Consider the following 25,710-nt stretch of genomic DNA (forward strand, 5'->3'; position numbering starts at 1 on the left):
GTCAACCACTGCTGTCCTTCTTGCCCCCTCTCAACCATCCGCCACTCCGCCTCCCGCCTTGAGCAGTTCCCGCTCATCTGCCCACAGTCATGTGTCTGTCAAGGACATGTTTGAGCGTAAGAAGCCAATGTCACCAAGTCACCCCCTTGCCCAGCGTCTGACAGCTGGCTTGTCCGAACTATTAGCCCGCCAGCTTTTACCATACAATCTGGTTGAGTCTGAGGCGTTCAAAAAATTTGTAGCTATTGGGACACCGCAGTGGAAGGTACCCGGCCGGAATTTCTTTTCACAAAAGGCAATCCCCAACTTGTACTCTATTGTGCAAAAGGAAGTCATGGCATGTCTGGCACACAGTGTTGGGGCAAGGGTCCATCTGACCACTGATACCTGGTCTGCAAAGCATGGTCAGGGCAGGTATATCACCTACACTGCGCATTGGGTAAACCTGCTGACGGCTGACAAGCAAGGAATGCGTGGCATTGCAGAGGAGTTGGTGACACCGCCACGAATTGCAGGCAGTCCTGCTGCCACCTCCTCTACTTCTCCTACTCCATCCTCTTCCATAACCTCCTCGGCTGAGTCCTCTTGTGCTGCTGCGTCTTGCTCCACATCAACGGCACCCCCCCAGCTCCCCAGGTACTATTCCACATCCCGGATACGGCAGTGTCACGCCGTCTTGGGTTTGACTTGCTTGAAAGCAGAGAGTCACACCGGACAAGCACTCCTGTCCGCCCTTAACGCACAGGTGGAAAAGTGGCTGACTCCGCAGCAACTGGATATCGGCAAAGTGGTGTGTGACAACGGAAAAAATTTGATAGCGGCATTGAAGTTGGGCAAGTTGACACATGTGCCGTGCATGGCACATGTGTGTAATCTGATCGTACAACGCTTTGTGCATAAGTACACAGGCTTACAGGACGTCCTGAAGCAGGCCAGGAAGGTGTGTGGCCATTTCAGGCGTTCCTACACGGCCATGGCTCACTTTGCCGATATCCAGTGGCGAAACAACATGCCAGTGAGGCGCTTGATTTGCGACAGCCCTACACGTTGGAATTCAACACTCCTAATGTTCGACCGCCTGCTCCAACAAGAAAAAGCTGTTAATGAATATTTGTATGACCGGGGTGCTAGGACAGCCTCTGGGGAGCTGGGAATTTTTTTGCCACGTTACTGGACGCTCATGCGCAATGCCTGTAGGCTCATGCATCCTTTTGAGGAGGTGACAAACCTAGTCAGTCGCAACGAAGGCACCATCAGCGACATCATACCATTTGTTTTCTTCCTGGAGCGTGCCCTGCGAAGAGTGCTGGATCAGGCTGTAGATGAGCGTGAAGAGGAAGAGGAAGAGTTGTGGTCACCATCACCACCAGAAACAGCCTTATCAGCATCGCTTGCTGGACCTGCGGCAACGCTGGAAGAGGATTGTGAGGAAGAGGAGTCAGAGGAGGATTGTAGCTTTGAGGAGGAGGAGGAGGAGCAAGACCAAACACAACAGGCATCCCAGGGTGCTCGTTGTCACCTATCTGGTACCCGTGGTGTTGTACGTGGCTGGGGGGAAGAACATACCTTCAATGACATCAGTGAGGAGGAGGAACGGGAAATGAGTAGCTCGGCATCCAACCTTGTGCAAATGGGGTCTTTCATGCTGTCCTGCCTGTTGAGGGACCCTCGTATAAAAAGGCTGAAGGAGAACGACCTGTACTGGGTGTCCACGCTACTAGACCCCCGGTATAAGCAGAAAGTGGCAGAAATGTTACCGAATTACAACAAGTCGGAAAGGATGCAGCATTTGCAAAATAAATTAAAAAGTATGCTTTACACAGCGTATAAGGGTGATGTCACAGCACAACGGGAATCTAACAGGGGGAGAGGTGGAAGTCATCCTCCTCCTCCCATGACCACGCCGGCAAGGACAGGATGCTTTAAAGACGTGTTGTTGATGGAGGACATGCGGACCTTTTTAAGTCCTATGCATCGCCACTGCCCTTCGGGATCCACCCTCAGAGAGCGACTCGACCGACAGGTAGCAGACTACCTCGCCTTAACTGCAGATATCGACACTCTGAGGAGCGATGAACCCCTTGACTACTGGGTGTGCAGGCTTGACCTGTGTCCTGTCAGAAAGGACCTTCAGTGCAGCAGGAGGTATTGTCACTGAGAAGAGAAGTCGCCTAGGTCAAAAAAGTCTAGATTACCTCACCTTTATTAAGATGAATGAGGGATGGATCCCGAAGGGACTGACACTGGGCGATACATTCAATTAAAAAAGGCCTGATGGGGGCGTGGCTTGGAGGTCCGCAAAGATGGCAGCATAAACTGGTAGCTCCCCGCCTGCCTAACTTTCAACCTCACCAACCGCACTATCTAAAGCCGAAAATGGGGAAAACACAGCGCCCATCGTGCGCCCAAAGACCCGGGGACACCCCGAAAAACACTCTGACCCCCTCCGTGAAGCCGTACCTCGTGGCACCGGCGGACTTAGACCAGGCCTCAAACGAATCCACGGCCTCCGGTTTCTCCCGCCCGCGATCCCCACAAGATGACCATCCACTACCAACCTCCCCAGCCTCCCTACCTGAAATAATGTCTATATTGCAGCAACTGCCCACGAAGGCGGATTTGAAGACCGCAAACGCGGAACTCCATGCGTCCATTACCGCTGATCTACACGCAATGCGAGAGGAAATTCAAGGCCTCAGCCAAAAGGTGACTCAGCTAGAAGCGGACAGCGACCACATGTCTGCGGTTCAGGCAGCTACTACAGACAGACTGCAATCCCATACTAAGGTACTGCAACAAATGGCACTCCACATTGAGGACTTGGACAACAGGGGTAGGAGACAAAACATCAGAATCAGAGGGGTGCCTGAGGAGCTGGACAGGAAAAGCCCAATCCAAGACACCTTGATGGACTTATTTAACAAATTGCTGATGCGACCACTCCAGACACCCATTAACTTTGTACGAGCGCACCGCGCCCTGAGGCCTCCGGGCCCCCCAGACGGACCACCCCGTGACATTATTTGCTGTCTGGAAAGCTTTCCACTGAAGGAGGAAATCCTCCGCAAAGCAAGGGGCACGGATAAAATATTATTGGAAAACTCTGAAGTCCACCTGTTTCCTGACCTGTCCCCAGCCACGCTGTCATTCAGGAGAGCTCTGAAACCCCTTACAAGGCAGCTACAAGCGGCTCACATAAGGTACCACTGGTGCTTTCCCACGGGCCTACAGGTTGCAACCCCCAACGGCCCCTTCATGATCCTAGGGGAAGAAGACGCCCAGGCGCTGCAAAGAGAGCTGCACCTTTCGCCGGAAACTCTGACATGGCCGAACCCGCTTAATTTCTACGCCTTTGCCCCCAGATCACAGGATATGGGCCCCCGCCCTCAGAGACTTCGACCCCCCCGTACTCAAACGACCAGACCAGTGGGGACACCCAACTGAAACCCGCTCCATCCCTGAGAAGTTACTTCCTCGAGACCGCCATTTTGACATCACTAGCGGACTGTGAACTGTAACACTCTCAGCAGAACACCCTCGGCGCCTCGCCGCCATTGTGAACATTGACTCTCATTTTGCCACAGCAAGTATTATGGGGGCTGAGGCTCCACATTGGGCATGAGGGAAATTTAGGCCTAGATAGGATCGCCCTGGGGGAGGAAGGGGTACTATACCCGCACTTTCATAGAGGGGAAGGGGACCCATGAAGGGCCTAGGCCCGGGAGGTAAACAATAGGAGTAATACACCTCACAGTCCCATAGTTAGGCCCCCCACACTCTGACACTCAGGAGCCCACTGCATTACTTGAGATTGGTACATTAGGCTGGGGAGGGAGGGGGAATCTAGCTTTGGGAGTGGGAGAGGGGGGGTGTTGGGGGCTTGGGAGGGGGGAGGGGGGAGGGACGCGGCACAGTAGGCCAGAAGACCTGCCAGGCTCTGCCGTACAGGGGGGGGGGAGGGAGGGTAATATTGAAATGTTGATATGTTTTGTGTTAGGGCTATTACAATTGCTACTGTTCTTATTGTCATTACATGGTGAGGTTGACATATATGCTGAATTTTGTATAGATTGTGCCGTAAGTCGGGGAGACGATGGATCCTAACTGGGTGGTGCCCCGAGAGGTCACAGTGGTCTGTGACGACCTTTTTGAGAGCGCACTTGGCCCCCTGGGCCCTACTCACTTGGGATTCCCGGAACTCCTTCGACTGCCCTACTGGAGTGAGCGACAAGAATCAGGTGAGCGGTCCCCCTCCGCCCTCTAGCGGACGGGGGGGTTCCAGCCCCTCTACGCTCTTTTCCGATACCGCTTTCGTACAGACTTGACGACTGTGACACACGACCCCTGACTTTTTCCCTCCCCACCTGACCTAAGCCTTCCTGTACCCCCCCCCCGCCCTATCCCACCTTCCTGCTTGCCCGCCGGACGGACAAGCCTACGCTACTACACGACTGTCAGAAGAGCCCCGGTCATGTCCATTGCCCCGGCTCCCATCACGATACTATCCCTAAACGCTAGAGGCCTTAATAAACCCGAGAAACGGTCGGGAGCTGTGAGGGACTTTCTCTCCCGTAAAGCATCGATAGTGTTTGTACAAGAGACACACTTCAGGGAGGGGTCACGTCCCACACTGACTAACCAGCACTATCCTGTAGGTTACTATAGCAATTTTCATGGTGGAAAATCCAGAGGAACTGCGATCCTCATCCACAGACACATCCCGTTCACAGAAAAAGACGTACAAACCGACCCAGAGGGTCGATATACCTTTTTAAAGGGGGAGATAGCGGGCACACTCTACACCTTCGCTAACGTCTACGCCCCAAACCGCAGACAATACCGTTTCCTGGCTCGGATACTCCGCTCCCTTCAGCACTTCGCGGAGGGGGTGCTGGTCTTAGGGGGCGACCTAAACGTAGCTCTAGACCCTAAATGGGACTCCTCCTCGGGACGCTCACCCGTCCCTACCCAACACATCGCGGCAATCAGGGCCTTACTGGCGAGGGAGAGACTTGTGGACTGCTGGAGAGCACTGCACCCCGACGAAAGGGACTATACCTTCTACTCTCACCCGCATAATTCCTACACTCGCATTGACTACCTCTTCCTCTCACAATACCACCTACCGCTGGCACTCCGGGCCGACCAAGGCACCGCAACGTGGTCGGACCATGCACCGGTGTCGGTCACCCTGGAGTCTCCCCTATTTAGACCTAAGGTCTCTAAGTGGAGGCTCAACGAAGCCCTACTTGCCATACCGGAACTGACTGCAGACATAGACGCCACACTACGAGACTATTTTACACACAATGGCGACCAGACGTCCCCCACCATACGATGGGAAGCACACAAAAGTGTTATCAGGGGACATTTCATACAAAAGGGCGCTCTCCTGAAAAGACAGAGGGAGGCACGCATGACTACACTACTGGCAGACATACACCACCTGGATACCCTCAACAAACATCTCCAACTCCCTACACACCAGGCAACGCTGTTAGGATTGAGGAGGGAACTGACCACACTCATACAGTCCCAACACCATAGGGCAGTCCTAAGACATAAGGCATTCTTCCATGTTAACGGTAACAAGAGTGGGAAGCTCCTAGCACGCATGCTCAACAAGAGAAGGCGGGACACATACATAGACCGCATTCGGGACAAGGGAACCTCCACAGACACCCTACAAAGATACAGGAGATCATCCGGTCATACTATGCAGACTTATACTCCCTACCACGACCGCACACAGACACGCACACCCTCAGACTCCGCGACTCTATAGATGACTACCTCTCGGCCCATACACTCCCCACCCTAGCAACAGGCGTGACAGACCAACTGGAAGAACCCATCACCTTGGAGGAACTTGCGCTAGCGATTAAAAGCTCCAAATTAGGACGGAGCCCGGGCCCCGACGGGCTACCACTAAAATATTACAGGACATACGCTGACATACTGTAATACCCATTGATAGACATGTTTAACGCGATCAGAGAAGGGCACGAACTCCCCGGACAGGCACTAATGGCGCACATCACTATCATCCCCAAAGAGGGGAAGGATCGGGAGCATTGTGGCGGCTACCGACCCATATCCCTCATCAATACAGACCTTAAACTGCTGGCAAAGGTCCTGGCGACTAGACTCCAGACGCACGTACCCGGCCTGGTCCACGTAGACCAGGCTGGGTTTGTGTTGGGTCGGGAGGCTCGGGACAACACTATCAGGGCCCTGACGCTTATGCATAGGAAAACCGAGACAGACACGGGCCTTCTCCTACTCTCTATGGACGCGGAGAAGGCCTTTGACAGGGTTAATTGGGAATACATGTTCCGGACACTGGCACACATGGGAATGGGACCATATCTCCTGGGCTGGATCAGAGCCCTGTACTCCAAACCGTCAGCACACGTGCTGGTCAACGGGGCCCTAACAGACCCGTTCCCTATACATAACGGCACGCGTCAGGGATGTCCCCTCTCCCCGCTGCTTTTCGTCCTAGCGTTGGAGCCATTCCTGAACACCATCAGACATCACTCCGACATCACCGGCCTTCACACAGGGGACACGCATCACAAAATTGCCGCCTATGCGGATGACCTACTTTTTTTCCTCACACACCCAGAGGTCTCCCTGCCCAACCTAGTGCAGGCCTTCCATACATTCGGACTCCTCTCAGGACTGAAAATTAACTTCTCGAAATCATATATCCTAAACATTAGTGTACCCGCACCTCGCGCAGATCAGCTGCGCAGGAGCTACAAATTCCAATGGGCCTCGGACAAGATACGCTACCTGGGTACCTGGTTGACAGTGAGCGTAACCAACCTATATGCGACAAACTTTACCCCATTACTGACCCAATGAGATGAGGGAATGGGCCTTCCCCCACATATCCTGGTTGGGTAGGGTGCAAGTGGTGAAAATGAATTTTTTGCCACGACTGCTCTACCTCTTCCAGGCCCTGCCTATCCTGATCCCAACATCCTTCTTCACGACACTCCGGGGAGCACTGGGGTCCTATGTATGGAATGGGAGGAGACCCAGACTGAAACACTCACTGCTCACACGGCCCAAAGACAAAGGAGGACTAGCCCTCCCAGACTTTCTACTATACTACAAAGCGTGTCACCTACAACGAGTAGTGGAGTGGTCCAAACTAGGGGTACACAAGTTGTGGAAGTCCATAGAGGAACACGCAGCGGGTGTCCCCACCGCCTTACTCCCGTGGCTCCCAGCAGGAGGATCAGGGAGGGAAGCCCGATACACACCCTACACAAGAGCGACTCTGACGATATGGAGGAGGAACATGGGGCGTCATGCTCTTAGTACGTACCCTTCCCCCTTACTACCTCTCACCCACAACCCGGACTTCCAACCGGGCCTTGACCCGAAAGCCTTACAAACATTGGTAGACGACCCCCTACCCCGACTAAGACATGTTTGTTCCAATCGGGGACTGAAAGACCTGACAGAGTTACGTGGGGTGACCCCTCAGCCCTTCCTGACGCGCTTTCGCTATGCACAGGTACGCAACTACATAAAACTTCTCCCACAGGGACAGGCCTTGGGCAGAGATCTCACAACCTTTGAGAGACTGTGCTCAGCCCCTGACCCACTATCACATGGAATTTCACACCTCTACTCCCTTCTCCAAACGCAAGCCCCAGTAGAGACACCTAACTTTATGGGGAAATGGGAGGAATCCCTAAATAAGACGTTTAGCGCCCCAGAATGGGAGAAGATCTGCAACACTGTTCACCACTGCTCAACATTTAGCAAGAGTCAGGAGACAGCTTATAAACTACTCACGAGATGGTACCACACACCAGCTACAGCGCATCACATAAACACTCAAGACTCCCGTCTATGCTGGAGATGTGAAAAGGAGATAGGCACACTCATACACATTTGGTGGAACTGTGAACTGATACAACCGTTCTGGCACACTATCCATCAAGTTATAGCCCGCTTCTCAGATACTCCCCCACCTCTTGAACCGGCGGCCATGCTGCTCCACCACACATCCACCCCCACATCCAAATATAAAAAGACACTCACGATCCGGATCCTTAATGTAGCAAAACAATTAATCCCACAGTTTTGGAAGAAAAAAACGGCCCCACCCATATCCCAGTGGTTTACCCAAATGGAGGACCTCAGAGCTGTTGAGGAACTTATCATGCACGCGGCTGGCCCGCAAAAACAACAACAGACTTACCTAGACATATGGACGCAGTGGATACTGACGACTAAGAAACCTGAATTCCAGACTATGCTAACGGGCCACACGACAGATATCCCACGACCGACAAATGCAGAGACAGTAGACTAACCCTATTCCTCCTTCCCTACCTGAACCCTACCCCCTTCTCCCTGACTCACTTACCTCGCACCGACTAGAGAGATGAAGACCCGTAACCCAGAGCAAGCAGACACACTAGGCTGAGTGACCGTGAGCACTGGGCACTGACGGCTAATGTACACAACTCTGCCCACCGGCCTAACCGACCTACACATCTGAAGACCTGATCGGTAACCGAACTCGCAGTGCCCATAACGATCCTATATCTCACCAGACCAAACTCATGATAGCTACAGACCTAGCCGGACAAAATGTTGCTTGTTGACTACTGACGAAGACCTGCGAGCTCTGAGATTCATAGGGCCTGCGTGCCCACGAGAATGTGTTTTTGTTCTTTCGTTTTCTCCCAAATGGACATACGTTATGTCCTGAATCCTAGTCGTGATTGAATATACAGTGCTTATTATGATTTTATGTAACACCAGATTCAATTTACCACGAGACAGTCATTACCTGATAATATGGTTATGTGAAGCATAGCGGAAATGTTTTGATTATTGACGAGGACCTGCGAGTCCACTGCTCCATGGGGCCTTCGCACCCACAAGTTTATATTTGTGCTCTATTGTTTCTATATGGTTGGACACACGTTGTGTTCTGAATATTGCCTATCACTGTACATGGAGACTTGCACGTCTCGGAATGACTCTTTTATCTTTGAAATAAAAATCATATTTACAAAAAAAAAAAAAAAAAAAAAGGCCTGATGAGATGAGCTGCCTTGGGCTAAAAATGGTCCACACGCTGCTGTATTTTAGCTCTGAATGACGTTTGACTTGCGTGACTTATCCGCCACCAACTAGGGTTCAAGCCGCCATGTTTTAGGGCACTTTCTGCTTGTGAAACAAACATAAATTTTTCTGGCCGCTGCTACAGCAGCGGCTGCAACAATACCAAATTTTTCAGGCATGTGTACATGCCTAATTTTTAGGCCCACTGGTGCAGCACTGTGGCTTCAAAAACCAAACCAAAAAAAAAATCCTCCAAGATGGCACCAATATACCAGTGGTCTAAGCATCTTCCCACCTTGGCCTAAAAAGGGGAGGTGATTCAACAATTAAAAATTTTTATTTTTTTTTTATTTTTTTATTAAGTCCTGTACTGTCCTGTATTGTCTATTGGGATACATTTTTTGGAAAAATAAAAAAAATTAAAATATAAAAATCTCTGCCATTTACACGTCCACTGATAGGAGACGCGGAAGGTATTAAACTGATATGAACAATACTAAACTCACCACTCCTATCTGGTGGCACATTAGCTTGCCCGCGCAGTGCCCCAAATTTCAAGTAAGAGGACCGACCAAGCATCTTCTTCCATCTCCCTGTTACATAAATCAATGCCATATCCATAGAAATTGTAGAGAATATCCAGGATAGTTTTACAGGGCCAAATCATGTCGCCTGTTGAAAGAGGTGACCTTGCTCGGGTCCCAGGTGTGCGGTTCCTAAAATGGCTGCCATATACACGTCCACTGATAGGAGACGCAGAAGGTATTAAACTGATATGAACAATACTCCACTCCTATCAGTAGGTCCGTCCCATTGTGATTTATGCCCCCCACCCACCGCGCAGGGATGGGGGCCGGGGGGGGAGGAAAGTAGGCCCCCCCATTGTGATTTATGGCCCCCACCCACCGCGCAGGGGTGGGGGCCAAGGGGGGAGGACAGTAGGTCCCCCCATTGTGATTTATGGCCCCCACCCACCGCGCAGGGGTTGGGGAGGACAGTAGCTCCCCCCAGTGTGTATCATGGGCTTTGAGGACAGGTGTCAATCCATACCTGCCAAGTGACCCTATGTAGGGGTAACAGTCCCTATTCTGCTCTGTGTCAGTGTGTATCATGGTCTCTGTGGACAGGGAACAGTCTCTATTCTGCTCTGTGTCAGTGTGTATCAGGGGCTTTGAGGACAGGTGTCAATCCATACCTGCCAAGTGACCCTATGTAGGGGGGACAGTCTCTATTCTGCTCTGTGTCAGTGTGTATCAGGGCTGGACTTTGAGGACAGGTGTCAATCCATACCTGCCAAGTGACCCTATGTAGGGGGAACAGTCTCTATTCTGCTCTGTGTCAGTGTGTATCAGGGATCATTAGGATAGGTGTCAATCCATATCTGCCAAGTGACCCTATGTAGGGGGAACAGTCCCTATTCTGCTCTGTGTCAGTGTGTATCAGGGATTTGACTATCTTTATTCAGATTCAAAAATTACAATTCCAGGAAAAATGTAACAAACATTTACAAGAACATGTTATGCACATCATAGAAACAACGTAAACATCTTTAAAGCCACAAACTTAAGACAAAAAATACGTACACACAATGTGTAAGGGTTTGAAAGAATATTCTGAATCCTTACATGTTTACTTTATCGTTTGTTTGATTTTTGTGAACCATATATAAACTACAAGCAGCGTGAAAACTATAAAAACTCAAGTGGCCATGCTGATCAAATTAAATAGTATGCTTTACACAGCGTATAAGGGTGATGTCACAGCACAACGGGAATGTAACAGGGGAAGAGGTGAAAGTCATCCTCCCCCTCCCACGACCCCGCCATATCTGCCAAGTGACCCTATGTAGGGGTAACAGTCTCTATTCTGCTCTGTGTCAGTGTGTATCAGGGGCTTTGAGGACAGGTGTCAATGTTAGGTGATTTCTGCCCTTTATGGATTAAAAGCAGACTCTGCATCAACTGTGCAATTTTCCATGGGAGTTTTGCCATGGATCCCCCTCCGGCATGCCACAGTCCAGGTGTTAGTCCCCTTGAAACAACTTTTCCATCACTTTTGTGGCCAGAAAGAGTCCCTGTTGGTTTTAAAATTCGCCTGCCCATTGAAGTCAATGGCGGTTCGCGCGGTTCGCGCGGTTCGCCGGTTCGCGAACATTTGCGGAAGTTTGCGTTCGCCGTTCGCGAACCGAAAATTTCGGGTTCGCGACAACACTATACAGGAGAAAATCTATCTAGCTTGCCTGCTAATAGTGAACTGTTGGTGTATAAATGGTTAGTGTGGCTTTGGGTGAAACTGGAGCATTGTTTTATGGGGAAACACTTGTCTTGATTTATAGAGTATTTTGTATAGAAAATGGTGTCCAATGTGTGAGAAGGGTGAAGAGAGATTTACAAGAAAGAATAAAAAAAAAACATTTTGTTAGATAAAAAAAAGAAAATTAATGCTGTGGTAGAAACCCATTCTAAAGAGTACAACAATTGTAAAACACACTTCGTTGTCTCCAGCGGCAGCCTGTGTTTCAGGGAGAGGAGCACAGCACCTTCTCTCCCCAGCAGCAGTGTGAGGTTCAGGGGGCCTGAGGTGTCGTCCTTCCCCCCCGGCAGCAGTGTGTCCTGCAGGGAGCAGAGACAGTTGGTCTCTCTCTCCAGCAGCGGGACAATGTTATGGGAGTGGAGACGGGGGAGAGGGGGAGAGCGCAGCACCCTATCTCCCCAGCGGCAGCTTACCCTACCAAGGGGAGACACCAATCTCCCAGACGGCGCAGATGGGACCGTGGTCTCTGTGTCTGACCTACAGGGATGCTGGACAGCCTGTCCAGATCTCCAACTACCCTCACAGGGACAACAGGAGGAGGGGGTAAGTACGAATTCCCATCCCCAGCTAACTCCTAACTTGGCCCCAGGGTTCACAGAGGAGATGTTAACCCCCACTGACTTCCATGTTCCCCTGGCTACTGAGCCGGACTATGTTCCCAGCATCCCAGCAGAAGAGCTGGCATCAGGGCAGAGCGCCGCTGGCCTCTGCCCCTCAAGTCCCCTCAGCGTGTTGCCCCATCACCACAGCGAAATACCCAGGTGCAGTAACTGTTTGTTGTGGGTGGGCTGCTCTTGCACTGGTTTACTGTGGGTTGGTGGATCGACTAACGGAGGCACTGACCGACAGAAGGTCAGGTGCCTGGTTAGTCTTCCCCCCAAAGGGGAGATATGTGACAAACTGCCATTTGCCACTGGGCATTGGAGAGGACTTATGGCTAGCCCCCTGCCCTGCGACTATGGCCCTGGAAGGTATTGCCCTTTGAGACTTGTATTTGGGCACAATGGATGTTTGTATGCTGTTCCTGGCCCTTTAAATACTTGGGAGCAGTGTTCCAACTTTTAAACTGGCACATCGAATGCAGTCGAAGTGCCGAAGCCGTCGAAGTGCCGAAGCCGTCGAAGTGGCCGCCATTACAGTCGAACACGTGGCGCGGCCATTTTAATCCAGTCGAACGCGGTGAGCTATACCTTCCCCTACCCTTCGACACTGCGGCTGGAGACTAAGTCCCGTTCAAAGATTCAAACACACTTTCGAACGGGACTTTGTCATTTCTGGGTGTAAAACAGACCTCTGGTAGACAATATAACACCACGGAAACAACCCCGGTTTCACTTCGACACTTCAACAAAAGTCGAAGTGAGTTCGACGATTCGAACGCCGCCTTCGGATGGGACTTTGTAACTTTTCAGGGCAGAAATAGACCGACCGCACAGCCTGAATCTGTGGAAGTGTTTTGGGCATGAAAATGTGCTTGCGGTCGGTCATAAAGGACTTCCAGCTAACTCTTTAACCCCTGGATGGAATTAGCTGAATTTTGGATATGTTTGTAAGTAAAGTATGCTGATTATTAATATGTGGTTATGAAGATTGAATGCATAGTTTTGGAGTTATAGAAAAGTATGAAAATGTATGTTTAAACTGTATGTTATAATTGGGTTACCTCTCAGGCTAATGGGAGGGAATCTGTGGGAGGTAACCATTGTGTGATTGGGTAATGTTTAATTGGATGTGGGCGTCTCCCTTGCAGGGGAGAATTGCATAAAAGCAGAGTGTGTGTAATTAAACTTCAGACTTCTTCTTGACCCTCAATACGTAGCCTTGTCTCGTTATTGGAGGGAACTGCTATATCACACTGGGGATTGCTATGCATACTCCCTTGAGCTTTAATCACTTAGTTCTTGTTCCGGTTACGCTCTCCTTGGAGGAGAGGTCTTTCCCACACGGTCCTGAATGCTGGAGGTTCATTTATGGTGGAAGGAAGACGGCGCGGCTCCAGTTAAGCTACGGCGGTTGTGGAGTCTGCGGTGGTTGTGGTGTCATCTGCAGTGCTGGGAGTCCTCAGGAAGCGCTAGGAGCATCCGTCAACGGAAGGCGTCCGTTACATGACCTAACTACTATTTATTGTTACACAGAAGATCAGTTATTTTTTTTAATTAAATTCGATACTATTTTGACCGAACATCGCGCGTGTTCGCGACCACGAACACGCTATGTTCGCCAGCGAACGGTTCCTGGCGAACTGTTTGGGACATCACTACTGAAGAGCAATGATAAGGTTATGAATAGAATACAGATTTTACTGCTTAAAGTCTTAAAACTACTTTTTATTAAAGTCTTATCTTTACTTTAATGTCATAGATACAGCAATGTCTACTGAGAAACAATCAAACAAAATATACTTTGCCTGTAGAGATCACGGGTTTACAAGAGGAGACATCGTCCATTCTATGCCAAGAGGTAACAGAAATTAGAATAATATCTAAGTAATCTACTCTTTCTTTCATCTTTGTCTTATATCAACAGTATTAGACTTAAAGGGACACTATAGGCACCAAAACAACTTCACCTTAATAGTGCAGTCTTGGTGTATAGATCAATTAAGTCTCAATGTTCAATTATCTGTCATTTAGGAGTTACATCACTTTGTTTATACAGCCCTAGCCACACCTCCCTGCGTGTAACTTACATAACCAACCTAAACAATTCCTGTAAAAAGAGATAACATGTAAAACGAGATAAAATGTTTAAAATGTTTAAACTTCCTGTTTAATTTAGAATGTGTTATCCCCTGCTCTTTTAATAGCCTACTAGAGCCTGCAGCATCCTCCTGTGTCTAATTAACGTTTTATTTACAGAGTTAAGATCTGATTGAAATTGAAACAATCCAAATAAATATCAGTGGCACAAAACGATATAATGCAGGTATAAAACAATGTGATATTTAAATTTACCATGGATATATAAATAATGTATACAAAATATCTTATACCATATACCAAAGGTGAAAACGAATAGCAGTTCCCAAGGAAATATAAATGATGAAAAGAAATGGATGATGTAATGTGTTTCATCTAAATTCTTTTAGGGTTATTCACTAAAGTGTGAATTGTTTCAAATTCAGAGTAAATTAAATGTGAGTTTAAAATTATCAAACCAAATTTGTAGAACTGTAAATATTCTCCAATTCAGCTTTTTTTCAGTCCAGCTATTTTAACTTAAGCTTTTAAACTCACTTTAAATTTCCAAGAAAGTTCACTTTAGACGTCTTAGATTTCCTCAGGAGCATAACTTATTTTTGCAAATAGTCCTCCTTATAAGAGGTCCAAATTGCTTAATATTATTATCACCACATTGTGCCACCACCACGTTAAGCACAACAGTGCTCTGCATAGTGACATCACTTTGTGCCACCATATGGCCAGGTATTTTGTCATTACCATGTTGGCGCAAAATCCTGCTTTCTTCTATCAAAAGGGTGAAGACATATAAATACTATCTCCATGGAGACCTACAATAAATATCAGTAGTGACTGGAATAACTGAGATCAGAAGGAATTTCCTCACTTTTCCTATCCCTTAATTTACAATGCGAATATAACAAATATTAAAGGGACACTCCAGGCACCCAGACCACTTCTGCCCATTGGAGTGGTCTGGGTGCCAGCTTCCACCACCCTTAACCCTGCAAGTGTAATTATTGCAGTTTTTATAAACTGCAATAATTACCTTGCACGGTAAAGTTCTCATCTAGTGGCAGTCTATCAGACAGCCACTAGAGGGACTTCTGTGTTCTTAGAACACGAAAAGTGTTTTAAAACGACGCCGGACATCCTCACACTATGCTTGAGGAGCTCCACCGTCGCCAGAATCCCCATAGGAAAGCACTGAATAATACTTTCCTATGGGGAGGTCTAATGCGCACGCGTGGCCATTGCCGCGCATGTGCATTAGGTCTCCTCCACCTGACATCGGCGCGGGAAGAGCGTAGGCGAGGCCTGACCAAGCGCTGAGGGACATCGGCGCTGGATTCAGGTAAGTCACTGAAGGGGTTTTAACCCCTTCAGCAACATTGGATGGGGGGTGGGTGGGAGAGGGGCACTGCAGGATCCTGCAGTGCCAGAAAAACGGATATGTTTTCCTGGCACTAGAGAGTCCCTTTAAATAATACAATCAAAACTTTGCTATAGCTGCCCTTTGTTATGAATTGCTCTTTCCATTCCATTCCATTAGGGTTTCTACTAATCTATTTTAAGAGTCCTTAAGATATTATTTATTTTTAAAAGGTATAGCAAATGACCAGGTAACCTGTCTCAAATGTCTCCCTCCATACTCTTCATTAAAGGGAAACTCCAGTGCCAGGAAAACGATCCGTTTTCCTGGCACTGGAGGGTCCCTCTCCCTCCCACCCCCCAATCCCCAGTTGCTGAAGGGGTGAAAACCCCTTCAGTGACTTACCAGAGGCAGCGACAGGTCCCACGTCGCTGCTTCCTCCTCCCCCGCCGCTCCTCCTTCTGCTTACGTTGGCCGGTGGGCGAGACTGATCTCGCCCGCCGGCCGAGGAGACCTAATGCGAATGCGTGGCAATGCCGCGCATGCGCATTAGCGCACCACATAGGAAAGCATTGAAAATTAATTTCAATGCTTCCCTATGGGGAATAGAGCGACGCTGGAGGTCCTCACACAGCGTGAGGACGTCCAGTGACGCTCTAGCACAGAAAACCTGTGCTATAGAGCAGGAAGTGTCCTCTAGTGGCTGTCTAATAGACAGCCACTAGGGGAGGACTTAACCCTGCAAGGTAATTATTGCAGTTTAAAAAAAACTGCAATAATTACACTTGCAGGGTTAGGGTAGTGGGAGTTGGCACCCAGACCACTCCAATGAGCAGAAGTGGCCTGGGTGCCTGGAGTGTCCCTTTAATCCAATTATTCTTCTCTTCTAAATATGCTCAATGTTATTGTGAATTCATTCATACACTCTGCTGCTATACCATGGTGCTAACAACCAGGAATTCAAAAATAAGTCTGCATCACCACCTGTTGGTTGGATGCAGTACCACATACCTTCAAAGTCAGATTCATATGTAGTCAACATTTCCTATAGTTTTCTTTATTGATTTCTTTATATTATGTTTTAATTCTGTGTTGTTGTTTTTTTAACTCATCTTGATTTATTCTCATTTTAAATCAACGCACATCAGCTATATTTTTCTCCAAGTTAAAGGGACATGTCCCCTTGTTTTAAACATGCAAGTGAAAACATTGGTATTCTGCAAAAAGGGCAATGTTTACATTTCAAAGCTTACAGCCGTTATTGGTTCTCAGACAGCCACTAAAAGCGTTTCTTCCAAAATAGTAAAAAAAAAAACCTCAGCTATTTCTCCTTCCCCTATGGCATCTGGCGCACAGGAAAGGCAAGATGCCCTTAGCACACCATGATTGGACAAAGTCTGTTTACATAGTCACGCCGATTGTGGCCCCATCATTTAAATATGGAGAATTATTTCGATGGATCCTTGCTGACTGAGGAAGTTTTGAAAAGTGTAAAGGTTGGACTCTGGGCTAGGTGCACTTTTCATTGTTTTACAAGTGTTTTTAGTTGCACATTAAAAAATTGTTAGTTTTAAGCACTGTTGCCCGCACTCTATATTAAGGATCCAAAGATACAGAGGGAAAGGTGTTACTCCATACATTAACACTGGGATTTACTATGCTCCTTTCCAGGTGAACAGGATCATTACATTCTTCCTGCTACTGGTTATTATACAGACATGCACTATCATATGTCCTTGGTTTTCTCTCTGAGATTGAAGAGAGGTGGCATGCTATCTTTAAAGGCATTTCTGAACTAAAAGAGAACCTATAATTGTTTGGGCTCTAGCTCATGTGAGTGTATTTATTTGTCTTGTATTTGTGGAATATTCTATTAACATCTGCTCTATATACTGTTTTCCTTTTTATGTTTTATATTCTGCATATGCTACTGCTCTGCAAGGTACATTGCAAGAGATAAGACACCTCCCGTTATAGCTGTTATGCTGTATCTCTCATGCAGAGAAAACTTGCTGGCATTTAGGATCTGAACTGCCCTTATGAGTGGGATCAGTATGATATGCTTCAGGATATGTTCTCTCTGTAATGGCACAAGTGAGCAAAAACTATTTTAAGACCTGAGCAAGTACCGGTATTTACCAAAGGACAAGCTAATTAGTTTCTCTTAGCTTTTGTCCTTTATATTCTTTATTTTGTTACCTTATTTTATACACTAGCATTCCACTAATAAGTTATAAGTATTTCACTTACACGTATCATTGTACTGTATTTTGGGGTGAGGGAAGTAAGGTACCCTTCACAAGTGTTTGAGCTATTGTTTTTTTTTTTTTTATTTAAACACACTAGTATTTATATTTGCACTATTTTAAAAATCCATAATAACCCAACACTGTTATAATGCCCCCATCAGTGAGCAAATAGTTGGAATTTTTATCTCTGAAGCACAAAACGAGTTGCAAATCAGCAATTGCCCAAAATTCATACAAATCATGATTCATCCAAAACCAAATGCACAAGTCTAATTAAAATATGAATATGTAGATTTAATAAACAGATTAAAAGATGAAATCCTAAAATAATCCACTTAACACATATATCCAACGTAAAAAAATATCAATTTATAACTATCCTCTGCACTCTATCTTTAAGTACATGTTCTATCCAAGAACAAGATTTATTTTATCTAAAGCATTTGCTATCAGTTTCTACAATTAATGTTTGTGTGTGGAACTGTATCTAATGCCTAGTCAAAATCCAAGTAGATCACATCTACTGCAACAACCTGACCTTAACAACGATTCAAATATTTTCTCAACCACAGATTTTAATCTCACAGGTCTGTAATTTCTTGGTTGAGATGTTAAACACTTTTTATATATAGGCACCACACATGCTTTTCTACAATCATATGGTATGACTCTTGAAATTAATAAATCCTGGAACATTAAAGGTAATGGTTTGATTATTTGCACACTATACCCCCTAAGTACCTGTAGGTGAATACCATCTGGTCCTAAGGCCTTCTTTACATTAACTTTATTTAACTGTTTTTGGACTTTATCCTACATGTTGTAAGGTTTTTTGCAACAAGGATTTGCAAATAGACATAGATTTTTCCTTATTAGTTATGTATTGAAGGGAAAAGAGTATTTAGAATTTATACCTTCACCTGATCCTCATACACTAACATATCCATCTTGAATTTAAATTTTAACATTTAAGTAATTAAAAAGCTTTTTGAAGTTGCTCTTGCAACAAGCTTTTAATATTCTTCTTTTGCTTACTGAGACATGAAAGTGTCATTTAACAGGTTCAAAAACCTGTTTTCCCTAGCTGAACAATTAGTCCCCCTGGACAGAGGTCATCTGTCTCTATAATTAAATTCTCCAATGATTAAAGACTTTCCCAGATGTGCAGCCTTTTTAATTTCCTCATTAATATTAATGTTTGTGGATTTGTTGCATACTACTAGAATTAATGAATGACCCTTAATTTCTCCCATGCAAATGTCTACCCATATGTTTTCCACATTCATACCTGCATCATCACATACCATTTCCTTACCACGTGGCTTTAATTCTGGTATAGCATATAAATATATCCCTCAAGATTTCTATTGTTTCTGTCCTTTCTAAACAATATATCCATTTATGTAACAACCCAGTGGTGTTTCATACCACCGATTCCCAGTAATACCAGTTATGTTGTACTGTCCATTTTATACCATTTCACTAACTCTCAAATTACAATTATAAATGCATACCATTTAGAAAAATATGTTGACGGTATCTCACACAGTGTGTTTTCAGCTTTATAATAGGGCCATCATGTAGTGCCCAGCAAAATAAAGACTTTAGGTAGACTGTTATATTCACATGCTGAAGTCTGAAGTCCTTAAAGTGGTAATATGACTTAGAGTTTAGGAGTGTTTATAGCTATTAAGTCTTATAGATATTGTGCAAAGATAAAGAATACATCCCCGAAGAAGTCCCCTGGGACAAAACTTGTTGGACTTACTGTAATTCCTGTTTTATTTATTTATTTATTATTTTGTGAACTTTTGGTTGCTATTTTTCCTGCACCTGTGGAATTGCTAACAGCTTTCTGTGTTCCTGGGATCCACTTATTGTGGACATATGCAGTTTTATCTCATATGTTTAGTATACTACAACATTACTATTGGATCAAGACAGTAATGCTGGATCAATACACCTATGGGGCGATGTGTCATAAATTCACCTATATCTTGTAAGTTCTCTGCCTCCCCTTTCCTGTATTGGATTTCTAGCTGTATTACACTATGGTTTTTGTTTTTTCCTCTCCTAGATTTATAGTACATATATCAGGTTGTATTATATTATTATTATATTATATTTATTTATTCTTAGAGTTTTCCTTTTGATATATACATATATCTATATACATATAATATTGTAGATTGGATTAGCCGTATTAGTCCAGTAGACAAGATTTAACAACTTTAAAACAAGAGAGGAAACTCTTGAAAGCTTGTCTTTGAAATATTATGTTAGTCCAATAAAAAAGGTACCATTGCATACTGCAATACTCTGGTATTTTGGCATTTCATTATATATATATATATATTTCTTTTGTTCTTAAATATATATTGTGGTCTGTAACTCCACTCATTCTCAGCCATCAGCCATCACATGACTGAGAATGGTGGAATGTTACAGTCCATAGAATCTTGATTTGTGTTATACTCTTACCAACCAAACCCTATGGCCCAACCATCCTAAACAATCCCTACTCCTAGTCCCTTAGCCCTACACCTCCGAATGCCAAGTTACCGTCTATCCTAAACCATACCTAAATCTAGTGTTGGTGCTAAGGTTCCTTTCCTGGTCCTGGTCTGGATTAAATAGTAGAACTAGATAGTAGAATAGTAGAAAAGAGAGTAGTTGCACTCTCCAGGGCTGCCCAAGGTCTGGGCCCCCTGTGGGCCTGCTCCCAAGTCTGCCCACATGACCCGCCCCCAGATCAACCCATAGGGCCCATCCTGAGTTTACCATAAGTATGAAGTGTGTGTGTACTGAATTTGGTGTGTATATAGTGGATGCAAAGTGCATGAGTAATGTGGATGCGGTGTTTATAGTGGATGCAGATTGTATGTTTGTGTAGTGGATAGAGTGTGTATACAGTAGATGTATCGTGTGTATAGTGAATGCAGAGTGTGTGTTTGTGTAGTGGATGTAGTGTGTGCATAGTGAGTGCAGTGTGTTTGTGTATATAGTGAATGCAGAGTTTGTAATAAATGTAGAGTGTGCGTTTGTGTAGTGGAATTAGTGTGTACATAGTGACTGCAGATTGTGTGTGTTGTGGATGTAGTGTGTGTATAGTGAATGCAGAGTGTTTGTGTAGTAAATGCTGTGTGTGTGTTTGTTTGTGTAGTGGAAGCAGTTTGTGTGTTTATGTGGTGGATGATGTGTTTGTTTTGTAGTGGGTGCTGTGTGTGTGTCTTTGTGTAGTTGATGATGTGGATGATGTGTGTGTTTGTGTAGTGGATGCAGTTTGTGTGTTTATGTGGTGGATGGTGTGTGTGTAGTGGATGATGTGTGTGTGTGTCGTGGATGATGTGGTTGTTTATGTGGTGGATGCATTTTGTGTGTTAATATGGCAGATTCTGTGTGTGTGTGTGTGTGTAGTGGTTGATGTGTGTGTTTATGTGGTGGATGCAGTTTGTGTGTTTATGTAGTGGATGCATTTTGTCTGTTTGATGTGTGGTGGATGCAGTTTGTGTGTTCATATGGCGGATGCTGTGTGTGTGTGTAGTGGATGATGTGTGTGTGCGCAGTGGATGATGTGTGTAGTGGATGATATGTGTGTGTCGTAGATGAAGTGTGTGTAGTGGATGATATGTGTGTGTGCAGTGGATGATATGTGTGTGTAGTGGATGATATGTGTGTGTAGTGGATGCTGTGTGTGTGTGTGTAGTGGATGCTTTTTGTCTGTTTGATGGTGTGTGTTCTGGGGGGGTATTTCTTTTTTTTGCTGTTAAATTTTTATTCAAATGTTTTCCCCCCTCCCTGCCTCTTACCTGTAGTCAAGGAGGGGGGACACTGGATTCCCTGGGGGTCGGGTGGCTCAGCTGGGCTGGTTAGGCCAGCAAAGAGGGACTCAGCAGTCTGCACCTTCCCTCCCCGGGCTCTACTTCTGTAGCAACCCGCGGCAACACTTTACAGCTGCGTCTCGCGAGAGTGCCGGATAGGTAGGTAATATCCTGGGCCCCGCTTAGAAGTCAGCAGGGCCCGCAGGGGCATATATATATATATATATATATAGAGAGAGAGAGAGAGAGAGCGGTACTTGCAATATATATATATATATATATATATATGCACATTGGACACGCAGAGGATTACCTGTGCAGTCCGGGCCCCCCAGGACCGCCAGGCCCGTGACAACCGTCATGGTTGTCACCCCCTGATGGCGGCCCTGCTGGGGAGTAGAAATTCTGTCTGGATTTTTTTTTTTCATTCTTTGACCCTATAAACCCTCTCTCGTAGATGGTGAATGAGATGTGCTTGAATATACAAGAACGCATTGAGTCTCTGAGCACATATCCAGAGAAAGAGGCTGAATTTGACTTAGCATTTGCCGAAGAAGCTGTGAAAGATGCAAACTTCACAATCAGTGTAAGTAAGAGAATGCAAATAGTTCCATAAATGATGTTGCAGTACAAAATGTATATAGTAGCACGATAAGGAATGAGAAATACATGGTGCGTCATGTGGCAAACTTATTTATGAAAAGGCACACAAATGCATACAAGGGACAAGCAAACTTGCACACAAAGTGGTCTCCTAAGGGAAAACAAATGATTTTCAGCTGGACTGCTGTTTAAATATTTATGCAGTTTATCTAGACTGCAAAGATAATGCTTTTCTACATCCTCCAAGATTTTTTTCACTTCACTTACATTTAGGATGCGTTTGTGCTATGGGTTTGGTATGTTGCACATACTTTGTATATACATGTTTAAATTTGTAAGTAAGTAATGTATTACTGCATTTTCAAAAATGGCTGGTGGGTGTACTGGGTAAATAGTAGCTGGTGAGTGCATGGGTTGTGGGGGAGCAATTGCTTGTGTGTGAATGAATTATGGAGAAACAAGGACTGGTGTGTGTAGTGAAGGAGCAATTGTTGATAAGTTGATAAGCTGTGGTGGTGGACAGTGGCAAGTATGTAAAAAGGGTTGAATGAGCAAAAGGTGTTGTGTGAATGTATTATGCTAGAGCAGTCAAGTTAGAAGGGACATAAAGGACTCATGGGGATAGCAGGTGGGGGCTCATTACCAAATTTTGCCTGAGGGCCCAGTTTGTTGTATTCATGTGTTGACTAGCAAGTTGTCACTTCAGTATATGTTTGCTAAAATAAAATATTCCTACTAAAGGTTCTTCCAGTCTTGTATGAAGCATGGCATTCACCATATAAAAACAGCAAGTTACAACACAAGCTGGAAGGCATGGCGGACAAGATATCAGATGCCTGCAGCCAAGATATACAGGTATGAGTGTCAGTTCATGTGTGCAAAGTATAGTTTGTTTTGATTTCTTTATGTTATCCTTTTGTTCACTTTGTTCCTGACCATGGCACCTTCTGTGATTTTACCTAAATTTTCAGTATTTTTTATTTTATGTTTACTTATCTCTAATGATGAGCAAATACATGTTTGTGAGCTTTAAACTATAAAATGAAATATAGATGTCCTCAATATATTTACCTCTATCTTGGAACTGAGTGTCTCCATCTTAACGCTGTAACAAATTATTACTATGAACGTCACTGGAGGATGCTCAAAAATGTTATATTTGGGCGTTCTGATATTTCATATACATTTTGTTCATCCTCTATATTTGCTACAATAAAAAAAAAAACATCTAAAGTGTTCTCTTTTATTGAAGGCGTTTAGTCAGTTGATAATGGATGCAGCAGAAAACTTGTGCCCTAAAATCCTACAGAAAAATGGAGTAAGAGAAAAACTAGTTACCTCAGTTTCTGATGTACTGCTTCCTCAGAAGAACACGGAACTAGAATCCAGTCTTGATCATGCCATAAAGGAAATTCTAAACAAACTGAAGTAAGATTTGCTGTTTTCTGCTTTGTGCCCGAGTATATCAGTAAGGTATGCCGGGGGATTATATAGATTTTAAGGCTAAATTAGCCAATGACTATGAATTGAATTGCAGCATTGTAGTGAAAATGATCCAGTTTTTAATCATGATTCTTTGAAAACATATAATTAATTGTTTCACCAAGGAGGTGAAGAAAGTGTGCCCTCTTTTAGGTCCAATTAACATAGTAATTTAAGAAAAAAAGACCAAAGTCCATCATCAATCAACACATTCTTTTTGTGGTTGTTCCAAGAAGGCAACCCTCACCCACCCATTTTAAGCCATTTGTAATTATGCCACAAACATGAAAACTCATTTTTGACTTAAAAACGCCAATCAGAAATTCCCTTAGATTAAACCTTTATTGGCGCTTATATTAATGACTTATTAGTATTCTGTTTTTCCAAAATATCATCCACACTTATTTTAGAAATATCTTCAGAATCTGATAAAACAACCTCAGTCGGACAAACCATTACACATAATCATCGTTCTTGTTGTAAAGAACCATTTCCTTTAGCTATCAGTAGTTGTCGCGAACCCAAAATTTTCGGTTTGCGAACGGCGAACGCGAACTTCCTCAAATGTTCGCGAACTGCGCGAACCGCCATTGACTTCAATGGGCAGGCGAATTTTAAAACCAACAGGGACTCTTTCTGGCCACAAAAGTGATGGAAAAGTTGTTTCAAGGGGGCTGTAGCATGCCGGAGGGGGATCCATGGCAAAACTCCCATGGAAAATTACACAGTTGATGCAGAGTCTGGTTTTAATCCATACAGGGCATAAATCACCAAACATTCCTAAATCACAATGGATATGGATTGACACCTGACATATGACATATTGACACCTTGACATATGGATTGACGCCTGTCCTCAGAGACCCTGATGCACACGGACACAGAGCAGAATAGGGACTGTTCCCCCTACATAGGGTCACTTGGCAGATATGGCGTGGTCGTGGGAGGAGGAGGAGGATCACTTTCACCTCTTCCCCTGTTAGATTCCCGTTGTGCTGTGACATCACCCTTATAAGCTGTGTAAACCATACTTTTTAATTTATTTTGCAAATGCTGCATCCTTTCCGACTTGTAATTCGGTAACATTTCCGCCACTGTCTGCTTATACCGGGGGTCTAGTAGCGTGGACACCCAGAACAGGTCGTTCTCCTTCAGCCTTTTTAAACGAGGGTCCCTCAACAGGCACGACAGCATGAAAGACCCTATTTGCACAAGGTTGGATGCCGAGCTACTCATTTTCCGTTCCTCCTCCTCACACAGAGCAGAATAGAGACTGTTCCCCGTCCACAGAGACCATGATACACACTGACACAGAGCAGAATAGAGACTGTTCCCCCTACATAGGGTCACTTGGCAGATATGGATTGACACCTGTCCTCAAAACCCCTGATACACACTGACACAGAGCAGAATAGAGACTGTTCCCCGTCCACAGAGACCATGATACACACTGACACAGAGCAGAATAGAGACTGTTCCCCCTACATAGGGTCACTTGGCAGATATGGATTGACACCTGTCCTCAAAACCCCTGATACACACTGACACAGAGCAGAATAGAGACTGTTCCCTGTCTACAGAGACCATGATACACACTGACACAGAGCAGAATAGAGACTGTTCCCCCTACATAGGGTCACTTGGCAGGTATGGATTAACACCTGTCCTCAGGGACCCTGATACACACTGGGGGGAGCTACTGTCCTCCCCCACCCCTGCGCGGTGGGTGGGGGCCATAAATCACAATGGGGGGGACCTACTTTCCTCCCCCCCGGCCCCCACCCCTGCGCAGTGGGTGGGGGGCATAAATCACAATGGGGGGGGACCTACTGATAGGAGTGGAGTATTGTTCATATCAGTTTAATACCTTCCAGCATCTCCTATCAGTGGACATGTATATGGCAGCCATTTTAGGAACCGCACACCTGGGACCCGAGCAAGGTTACCTCCTTCAACAGGCGACATGATTTTAAAACTATCCTGGATATTCTCTACAATTTCTATGGATATGGCAGTGATTTCTGTAACAGGGAGATGGAAGAAGATGCTTGGTCGGTCCTCTTACTTTAAATTTTGGGCACTACGCGGGC

At 45.6% G+C, this 25,710-nt stretch overlaps 1 protein-coding gene across 1 annotated transcript in view; it reads left to right on the top strand.

The window, feature by feature from the left end:
• Positions 1–23,570, top strand: part of LOC134578491 (capping protein, Arp2/3 and myosin-I linker protein 2-like) — a 65,510-nt gene extending 41,940 nt beyond the window's left edge. The window contains exons 6-9 of the mRNA XM_063437484.1: positions 13,774–13,872; positions 21,993–22,121; positions 22,880–22,993; positions 23,391–23,570. Coding sequence (XP_063293554.1) covers positions 13,774–13,872; positions 21,993–22,121; positions 22,880–22,993; positions 23,391–23,570 — 522 coding nt within the window. The remainder of the gene's footprint in view (positions 1–13,773; positions 13,873–21,992; positions 22,122–22,879; positions 22,994–23,390) is intronic.
• The last annotated feature ends 2,140 nt before the right edge of the window (positions 23,571–25,710 follow it).

Source organism: Pelobates fuscus, chromosome 12 (genome assembly GCF_036172605.1).
Source record: "Pelobates fuscus isolate aPelFus1 chromosome 12, aPelFus1.pri, whole genome shotgun sequence".
Lineage (NCBI taxonomy): Eukaryota > Metazoa > Chordata > Amphibia > Anura > Pelobatidae > Pelobates > Pelobates fuscus.